This window comes from Podarcis tiliguerta (genome assembly GCF_965153285.1).
Source record: "Podarcis tiliguerta genome assembly, chromosome: 5".
NCBI lineage: Eukaryota > Metazoa > Chordata > Lepidosauria > Squamata > Lacertidae > Podarcis > Podarcis tiliguerta.
The window spans coordinates 17,699,543-17,710,101 of record NC_139538.1 but is presented as its reverse complement, the minus strand read 5'-3'; the positions used below and the strand labels follow the sequence as shown (position 1 = coordinate 17,710,101).

General features: G+C 41.9%; 1 protein-coding gene across 2 annotated transcripts in view; it reads right to left on the bottom strand.

Moving 5' to 3' along the window:
• Positions 1 to 9,158: 9,158 nt before the first annotated feature.
• Positions 9,159 to 10,559, bottom strand: part of SLITRK3 (SLIT and NTRK like family member 3) — a 41,246-nt gene continuing 39,845 nt past the window's right edge. For both annotated transcript variants that reach the window (XM_083442003.1, XM_083442004.1), the window contains exon 4: positions 9,159 to 10,140. In XM_083442003.1, coding sequence (XP_083298129.1) covers positions 10,085 to 10,140 — 56 coding nt within the window. In that variant the 3' untranslated portion in view covers positions 9,159 to 10,084. The remainder of the gene's footprint in view (positions 10,141 to 10,559) is intronic.

Genomic DNA, 10,559 nt, shown 5'->3' with positions numbered 1-10,559 from the left:
TTCAATCCCTCTTTTTCTACGGTTCATTTATATAAGCAGAGGGAAACCTGCCATGGTCCTCCAGATGTTGGTGGACTCCCATTCCTATCAGCCACAACCAGCTTGGCCAAAGGTAAAGGATGATGGGAATTGTAATCCAATCTCTGAAGGCTTGTAAAGGTTGCCCAATTTATATTATTCTGGGTGTTTTAACTGGTCCACACCCTACACACTGTTGCTTTGCTTTCAGTTTGTCTTCAGATACCAAGTAATTTTTGCTTCTGGAAACTTTGTATCTGATGTCACAGAAGTAACACTCTCCATGCTTCTCACATATGAAGGGAGAACTTTGCTTCCACCATAGCGGTCAACGTTCCCTTATTCTGAGCAGGATTCCTCGCAAGAAAAGGGAAAAGTTGACAGCTATGGTTTCCACCCCTTTAGACTCTTCCCCCCTTGGGGAATCTGAGGCTCTCCTGATGTTGCTGGACTGTACCTCCTATGAGTTCCAGCCAGCATGGCCAATGATCAAGGATGATAGGAGTTGTGGTCCATCGGTGTTTGGAGGGCAACAGATTCCCTGCTACTGCCTTACAAAGACTGAGGCCTGAGATGCAAATGGAGAAGATCAGTCAGCAAGGTTAATGTTGTAATTAACTTTATTTTTTATCACATTTTGCCTATGTGGCACTTAAAGTTGTGCATTCCTATCCCAATATTGCATTAACATGCTTTAATGATTACTTTGCATTTAATGCCTTCACTGACAATCTTGGCCATAGTAGATCTCAAAGGTGTGTTAGAAACAGAGCTTTGAAAAGCTTCAACAGACACAGCTCCAAATTGCCTTCATAGCAAATCAGGAAAAATGAGGTAGATTTTTGTCCTGTGTTGGGAAGCTTGTTTATCTGTGGTCTATCAAGTTCTTCTATTCTTGTGAATCCTGGAGCCCTGCTTTTTAGGGGACAACATCTTCCTGGCTCCTGCAGGTTGCAGCTATGGCTATCAAACCCAATTTGATTTAATTACTCAGAAGCATATTTTGCTTGCATATGCAAATAACCCTCCCATTGCAAACAGCAAGTGTGGAGGCGATTTTGATTGGAATCATGGAACTATGATTCAGGTTTCCCTTTGGCCCTCCATGATGCAGGTAAGCTACCCCCCACTTTTCTTTACTGGTTAAAGAAATGTCAACAATGCAAGGGCAACCTTCGTGACAGATGTCATGTCTAGTTTGGTCCTGCAAGGAAACTTTCAAAGCCTTCCCAGCTCCTAGAGATGAACTAGGCAGCTCTTATCTACCACACCACTGAAATTCAAGCATTTCCAAACTGTTGATAGGCTCCCAAATAAATCAGCAGACAACAGTCATTATCAGAGCAAAATGTGATAAAGAACAATCATTGTCCTTTGTAAGCATTATAAGTAACCATATCAAGAAAAGGCTGCCTTGTGGAAGACTATGTTTATTCAAGTTGTTACTTAGTCCCTGGAAACTCAGATCTCATTTCCGTATCACAAGGACTGAATACTCTCCATCGGTCAAGGCATACAATGTTGTCTGGAGCTCAGATAACAAGCTGATAAGGAGAAGCAGTCTGTAGAGCATTAAAACTTCTCTCATCAATATGCAATTGCAAGGGAAATATATTGCCTCCGTCTTGGAGATGGATGAGTTCAGAAATCCATCTAGGATATAAGAATTTAAGGTATCCTGTCCCCAAGTAGTTCAAGACTTTGTATATCAACAGAAGAACCTTGAACCTGATCCAGTAATCTATTGGCAGCCAGTGCAGATGTTTTAGTATCACATGCTGTCAGCCGTTTGCCCCCATTCGTTCACCTTCTTGCATCCCATTGCAGCAAGGAAAACCTTGCTTACCAGACACCTGCCGTCAAAAGCAGACTGAACTTGTGGGTAGGAACACATTTCATTCAGTTCTTATTTTAATGGGAACCTACCTAACTTGCACTTCACAGTACAATACATGAACCAAAAAGCAGCTTTGGATACTCCTTCCAGCCCCGCCCCACCCCAAATCCATGTACAGAAGCGAAATGTACTGGCCTTTCTACATCACTTCAACACTGATAGAGTTCCCCACTACACTCAAGGAAAGCAAGTTAGTTTATGAGGTTCAGGGCATACCATGTGGATGGCCAGCCCAAGGCATTTTGCTGCCTGATGGAAAGGGCAAGATGGCGTCCACACCCACCGCATTCTATATGTAGAAGATGATTGGACTGTTGACTCTTTGTCTGACACCAGCAATATGATGGTTTCCTCCAATGCACCTGAGGGCATGACCCACATAACTCTGCTATTCAAGGGTGGCTAAGGAGAAAAGGCAGAATAGGGTAGGGCTGCCAGCCACTGCTGCCTCCCAGAATTTGCTACCTAAGGCAGTTGCCTCATTCAGGATCATGGTAGTGCTGTGTGGCATGCAGTACTCTGTCTTCTAATAGAATGGAGAGGTTGGTAGGTTCAGGAGAAATGGCTGGGAACCATCGCAGCTTTTTACTTTCGTTCTTTGTTTGTTTTTGTTTGTTATCACCAAAATACAGACTCCTAGGTGCTTGTACAGTCAGATTTGGAATGCAGGCCTTTCTGTTATGCTTTGCTAAATGAATACACAGTGCAAGCTGACATAGATATGGACCAGCTTCTTTTTCTTCTTTTTGTCATGTGTTGAAGCAGCATCCTCTACTATCAAGAAGTGAGTCTTTTCAGAAATTCACTGACTGTCACAGAGGCCTGATATTCCAGGGAGGCCATTTGAATCCCCTGTGGGGAACCTCCTTATGCGCCTCTGTAGGAACTCATTTGCACTTCAAATTTGATCGATTCCAGCAAGACATCAAGTTCATTCTTGAAATTTAATTGAGAATCGGGGAGTGGGGGTGGAATCAGGCTTCCCTCCTGAGGGATTATTGCCTGTATCACCTAGTTTCTGAGTGTGGGTTGTTTAAATTCACTTGGATTATCCCTGATGGTGGAATTTAAATTGCTATTATACTCTCAGAGAAGGAGTCATTTCAACGGGGGCACTGATGGTACGAATGAAATACTGTGTGTCTGGATATATATATATATATATATATATTTAAAGTGTGCTTTTCATTTCATTTGAAGAGGAGGAAGGCTGATGCTCAGACTGTGTGTGTACAGATTTGGGGAAAGAGAGTACAGAGAATCCTTATGAGAGATGGACTGCAACACTTGGGTACAATTTTCCAGTGAAAAATCTCTTATAGGTATTGCTTCCTTGAAGGGTTTTCCTCTTAGTTTTAGCTCATTAATTAAATATTTAAAGTGAGTATAACTCAATATATGAGGGTCTCAGATTTTGCCTCCAAATAATTCATTTCCAAGCCCTAGCAAAACACAGGATAAATCTCCAAAGTTTGTCACACATACAAAGACGGAACGAACAGTATAGCAAAGTACACGAAGACCCCTCTTCTGGCACAGGGGCTGCCATTCAATGGCCCACATGTCTTTACCCAACCATAACACTTCAAGCTTAGTTTAGTATCACAGCTGCTTTGACCTTAAAACTGCTTCAAGTGGCTACACTATGTATAAACTCCAAGATCACTGCCTTTCAATCCAAGGTTATGGATCCATTCCAGAAGCTAAATAGCTGCAGGATCAAAAGGTGGAAAAAATAGAATGTGTTGTGGCATCCTGTTTTCCCAAGCAATTAAGGATCTGATGACACAGTTCCCAGGGAAGGGAACCCATCTTGGTTCAGTAAATATGAGCCAAGGACTAATACAGAGGTATCTAACGACATAGGTCCTATACGAGTATAGTTCGCTTGCGTTGACTGATCATATAATTGTCATTATGGTATCCTCAGCAAAGGCAAGGACCACAAGACATCTTAGCAGCTATAGCATTTGATGATCACTGTATTGTGCAAGAGGCCCAAGCTTCTTTCCTTTTAGAATTAGCCTTAACTGATCTTTTTACCTTCTGTTTTGTCTCCACTGAATCAAATCTTTTTTGGTTACCATGCTTGGTGAGTATTAACAAGCTAGCAAGTACCTGAGAGACAGGAGATAACTAAGAGCAAACAGGACAGGCTTTGGTGAGTCAAGATCTGTAGAGGTCAAAATTCCACAGGAAGGACCTCACTCATGCTGTGTTACGATATGCAAGACCACCGCTTCTGAACAGGAATTTCAAATGTGAAGCAAGTGTTCAAAATTTGTCAATGTGTTCATTCTGTGATGCCAACTGGTAATATCTGAGTGATGGCAGGGCATATTGATAGGAAGGAAATGAATCTGGACTCTCCTTCCTTCCAGATTTTAAGCAGAGTTTGGATGGCCACCTGTCATGGATGATCTATTTGAGATTCATACAATGCAGCGGGTAGGACTAGATGAGTCGGAGGTCCCTTCCAAATCTACAATTCTATGATTCTAAGTTCAAAGTGCTTTATTACCTAATTTGGCAATCCACCTTGGGTCGAGGGTTTTAAAGAAAGTTGAGATATAAATATGGTGCAATGACAGAGAGAAGGAGAAGAAGTATAAGTTAAAGAGAACAGTCCCAGACTTTTAGAAGACATCTGAAGGCAGCCCTGTTTAAGGAAGCTTTTAATGTTTAACAGGTTATTATATTTTAATATTCTGTTGGAAGCCACCCAGAGTGGCTGGAAAAACCCAGTCAGACAGGCGTGGTATAAATAATAAATTATTATTATTATTATTATTATTATTATTATTATTATTATTATTATGTTAATGTAGCTTATTGGATGGATTACAGCAAAATGGAACATTCAAATCTGTACTGTACTGAGTCCACCCACATGCATAGAAACAGGGGGGCCCTGCATCTCTCCCCCAAGTGTGGGAAAGCAGTTTTGGACAAGTGATTTTGAACAAATAGAAGGAAGAGAAGCGATTAAACAACTCATTCACAGTCCCATCATTGTTCAGCTCCTGATAACGGCCTCTGAGTTTCCTTTTCAGTTAAGAAAAACATAAGCAGGTAAAAGAAACATGCAGCCTTTTATATTGTAACATATAGTTGGAACAGTTAATTCCTCACCTGCCTGGGAGCACTTTTTGTGTGCATACACATGTTCTAATGACCTCGTCTGTTTGATTTTATATTGTGTCAGAGTTAATTGCTGGGCAGGTTGGTGGTTTAAATATATTTTAATACGGATGCTTAATTACATTCTGCTAAATGCTGTCTTGCACTCATGTTGAGACTCCTTTGTGATGAGACGTCTCCCAAAGCCAACTTGGGTGAGTTCTCTCAGTTGCCAAACATTCTACTGTTCATTGGAGAATGCTCTGCCATACATTGATGACCGGCAGCAGTTTTCAGCTTTTTGATAGGCTATTGAGACTGTAATGACCTGAAAGAAATTAAAGGGAAATTACCCTTTGCTCCATGTTTGGTTTATGATGGACTATTTTAATTTTAAAAAGCATGCATTGTTTGACCAGGATTCCACACAGGATATGCAGAATGATTGTTTCAAATTAATAAGCTTAGCCCTTCATTTGAAAAAAGGTAAATGTTAAAGAGGAACAAGAGGATGCATAAAGAAAATAGACAAGACTTCTCCTTTAACCATTTCCCCCCAGCTCCAAGCCAACTTGATTACATGCTAATTCGTTATTGAATTATAACCTCTTTTAGATAGTCTGTGGATAGGTTTTTCCCTTTCCAATCCAATGGACAAGCAAAGAGTAGCTATTCGCCCCACCCATGGGTTGTAATGACCTTAAAGCCCTTGGTAAGTTTGGTATTACCATGCAGAGAGAAATATACCAAGACTACTCGTTTTATTATATTTATCACTGTAAATCAGGCATAGGCAAACTCTGGCCCGCCAGATGTTTGGGACTACAATTCCCATCATCCCTAGCTAACAGGACCAGTGGTCAGGGATGATGGGAATTGTAGTCCCAAACATCTGGAGAGCCGGAGTTTGCCTATGCCTGCTGTAAATGTTACATCTGGCAGTGATCCAGCCTTACGCTGTCACTCAAGACACTCTCAAATCTGCTGACGGGACAAGAAAGAATTTCACATTCTCCTCCTGACAACCAAATCAAAGTATGATCTGGGTATTGTCAGCATACAATAATTTAGTGCTGCGGATAATGTTCTCTTTGATGCCGAGAAAGAACGGTAAAACAAAAACGACTGAAATACTTCTCTTGTTTTCAGAAGAGAGACTTCTTCTGTAGTGAGGAAATTGCTAAGATCATTATTACCGTTTTGAACATGTGTTTTTTGACATTCGAGAAGGTGTGGAAGATCTATTGAAAACATAATAATTTAATGAAAAAATAATACAGGCCCAGATTTAAGGTTGTGTAATTCTGCGGAACAGTACAGTCATATCTCGGGTTACGAACACTGCAGGTTGCATGTTTTTGGGTTGCAGACTGCGCCAAACCTGGAAGTACTAGAACTGGTTACTTCCAGGTTTCGGCGCTCATGCATGCGCAGAAGCACAAAATGGCGTCACACGCATATGCAGAAGTGCTGAATTGCATCACACGTGTGCGCAGACGCAGCACTTCAGGCTGTGAACGCTGTGGATTGCGAATGTGCCTCCCGCACAGATCACGTTCACAACCAGAGGTATGTCTGTATTGGAGAACTGGGGGAATACTGCACGAGGGTGCTGCAGAATGCCTTGGAATTCTAATGTTTACCTATAGAAATATAGCAATTAGTGCCAGCTGGACAACTGTAACAGCCCTGCCATTGTGACCAGCTATCTCAATGACTCATTGTCCAGCTGGCACTAATTGCTCTATCTCTTTGGCCTTGGTTGAACCTATTTGGATCAGGTGTTTGGGTAGATATCCCTGTCCTCTTCTGGGTAACATATATTGACACTCATTTTGTAGTGTATGGACACTTGCATGCATGTATCAAGGTGCAGGCAAACTGGATGGTATTCAACTAAATAGAGATGTTCATTAATTTCAGTTGATATACTCTCAGTAGAACTAAATTGAATACCATCTACTGTGTACTGTGATTGTTCTGCTCTGAGTCTGAAACCCTGATGCAAAAAAGCAAAGCTTTTGTTTCGGCAAAGAATAAGGGATCCTGAAACACTTATTGTGTATCTTGCAAGAAACTAATTGCAGTGCCTTAGCCTGCTTTAATTGCTATGGTAATTTAAATGACTTGTGCATTTTGCTGTAATTATAGTGTCATTCAGGCCACAAACCTTGCGGAAGCAAAAAATAAATATTGCCTTGTTGGTAAAGTTGTTCAGCCTATTATGCCAGCGATAGCGTTAAGAGACCAACAGGGGTTCATCAATTTAGTCCCCATTTAAGCAAATTATTTAGGATTATTTTTGTTCTATTTATGTTGAATAATTCACAGGAAATAATCAAAGTAGTGCTTACTGAAGTCTGCTTTACATATTCTTCTCCTCCTCTCCATCCCGTAAGCGTCTAAAGACAAGTGTCAGTACAGTCAAGCAGCATAGCAGCACCCCTCAGAAGGATTAGACCAATTTCTACCTCATTGTGCGCATTCTAGTAGTTTATTGCAGTTTATCGGCAATTGCAAGTGACACTATGATGAGTAGTTGCTTGGCACTGTGTGGATTAGTAAATTGGTCAGCAGTAGTAAGGAGAATTATGATGTGCATTACTTAAAATGGATTTATGCAAATGTTCCATGTGGCTTTAAATGGAATCTACGCTAAGTACTAAATGGGGTGGTTGCATGGAGCTAGCAGATGAATAATTTAGAAAATCTTATCCTTACGACATGTACATATCCATGATCCTGAATATGTGGCATCACTTTCTGGCGAGGCATACTTTTTTTAGGTAATAATGGAAGAATGGGATCTAATAGAATTAGGGGACTCTCCTAAGGCAAGATCTGATAGAATGAGCAGCTTAGGATGCAGCTGATCTTTGGCTCAGCTGACTGATTCTTGGCTCAGCTATGCTCAGCCAGCAATAACTTTGTTCGGTACAACCAAGTGGCTGTGGTTTCAGAGTTTGTCCAATGCTTATAAAGGTAAAGGGACCCCTGACTGTTACGTCTAGTCGAGGACGACTCTGGGGTTGCGGCGCTCATCTTGCTTTACTGGCCGAGGAAGCCGGCGTTTGTCCACAGACAGTTTCCAGGTCATGTAGCCAGCATAACTAAGCTACTTCTGGTAAACCAGAGCAGCGCACGGAAACGCCGTTTACCTTCCCGCTGGAGCGGTACCTATTTATCTACTTGCACTTTGATGTGCTTTCAAACTGCTAGGTGGGCAGCAGCTGGGACAGTGCAACGGGAGCTCACCCCATCGTGGGGATTCAAACTGCTGACCTTCTGATCGGCAAGCCCTAGGCTCTGTGGTTAAGACCACAGCGCCACCCGCGTCCTATCCAATGTTTATACGCTCTCACAAAATAATAATAATAATAATAATAATAATAATAATAATAATAATAATAATAATAATAATTTTATTATTTATACCCCGCCCATCTGGCTGGGTCTCCCCAGCCACTTTGGGCAGCCTCCAGCACATATAATAAACATAATAAACTGCCATACCATAAAAACTGCCTCCAGGTGTCTTCTAAAAATTGTGTAGTTTTTTTATCTCCTTGGCATCTGATGGGAGAGTGGTTCACAGGGTGGGCGCCACTGTCAAGAAGGCCCTGTTCCTGGTTCCCTGTAACTTCACTTCTTACAGTGAGGGATCCACCAGAAGACCCTCAAAGGTGGACCTCAGTGTCTGGGCTGAATAATGGGGGTGGAGACTCTCCTTTAGGTATACTGGGCTGAGGCTGTTTAGGGCTTTAAAGGTCACAACCAACCCTTTGAACTGTGCTCAGAAAAGAACTTGAAAATATGGTGAAATTAAAACTAGGTTGCACTGAAACCCCTTTTGTGCTTGAAAACATTGAAGTGATTCCATCCACTCATGCACAGACCTAGAATTCTTCAACTCAGGTAAGAAACCATCTGTTGGGAAGTTTGTTTTCCTTAATCTCTGCATATGGTGCCATTTCAGTTCTAATGCCATTCTCAATTTTAATCAGTTACCGGATTTGTCTCTTTTGCTCAGTCGAGCAGCCTTATGGCTATTGGATAATGGTTAGAAGAATGCAAAGAGTAAAGGAAGCCATGGTGGCTCATAAGAAAAACACCAAAATCCATATTATTGTAAGACCTTTATTAGGCCAACCAAAAATGTGTGCAAACTTTTGAGTTCTGCAAAACTCTTCATCAGGCTACATGATAAATGGGGCAAGGCTGGCAATGGAGAGGAGGGCACAAAAAAAAGTGAAACAGTGAAATGTGCATCTGGTCACACCTTTAAGATGGAATGAGGGAGGAGGTAGCAGACATGGAAATGGGGTTCTTTAGGTGCTCTGCAGGTTTTGGGTTGCACCCAGAGCTGCTAGGAAGACAAAACTGCTTCTGAGAGCCATCGCTCCGTGGTAGAGCATCTGCTTTTCATGCAGAAGGTCCCAGGTTCAATCCCCAGGAGCTCTGGGGAAGTCCTGAAGAGCTACTGCCCAACAGAGTAGAACATACTGAGTTAGTTGGGCCAATGGTCTGACTCAGGAGAGGGCAGCTTCCCATGAAAATACAGTGGTTTAGGCCCCATATATGAAAATACAAAATCCAGCTGTTACTCGGGAGAATGCAACAGCAATCTTTTTTTTTAAAAAAAAATATCTGGAAATTAAATGTGCCATGTTGATAATGGTCCTGGTAGTAGCTGCAACCTGGAAACAAAAATCAAGATCTTCATAAGACAAATCCCCTGTGCTTTTGAAGCTTAAATAAAATAATATAATAATAGGCACAGTCCACAGGGAGCATAACCTGAGCAAACCATGAGTTTCTGCAGCTGCCATTCATTGCCCTGGAACTTTTGCAACTGTTCTGTTGGGTTGCTTCCCTGTTGGGTTGATTCACCATCGGGAATCATTGTAGAGCCAGAATTCTTCTTGGTATTGTTGCTCCACTGATGGGAGCAGGTATTTCGCTGCAGGATAGTGCATCCACCTCTGAAATGAAGATTCCCATCTTCATGATGAAATGGTAGGTCCCAGAATTATCTCCTTGATTCATTCCTTATCTTCTGCCTTGCCTTGATTGATCTGTAAACTGCTTTGGGCAGCTTTTTCTGGCTGAAGAGAGAGAGGAAATATTTAAATGAATAATAATAAATAACCAAACTTTTTGTTTTTTTTTAAGGATGAAATTACAGTTCTAGAAGTCAGCACCCCTCCCAGGCCTTAGTGCTTCCGAATGATGCAGTGATTGCATCCACTCATACTGAGACCTTGAATAAAAAGGTAAAGGGACCCTTGACCATTACCAGAGTCATGACCGACTCTGGGGTTGCGGCGCTCATCTCGCTTTACCGGCCAAGGGAGCCGGCGTACAGCTTCCGGGTCATGTGGCCAGCATGACTAAGCTGCTTCTGGTGAACCAGAGCAGTGCACGGAAATGCAGTTTTCCTTTCTGCCAGTGGTACCTATTCATCTACTTGCACTTTGACGTGCTTTCGAACTGCTAAGTTGGCAGGAGCAGGGACCGAGCAACA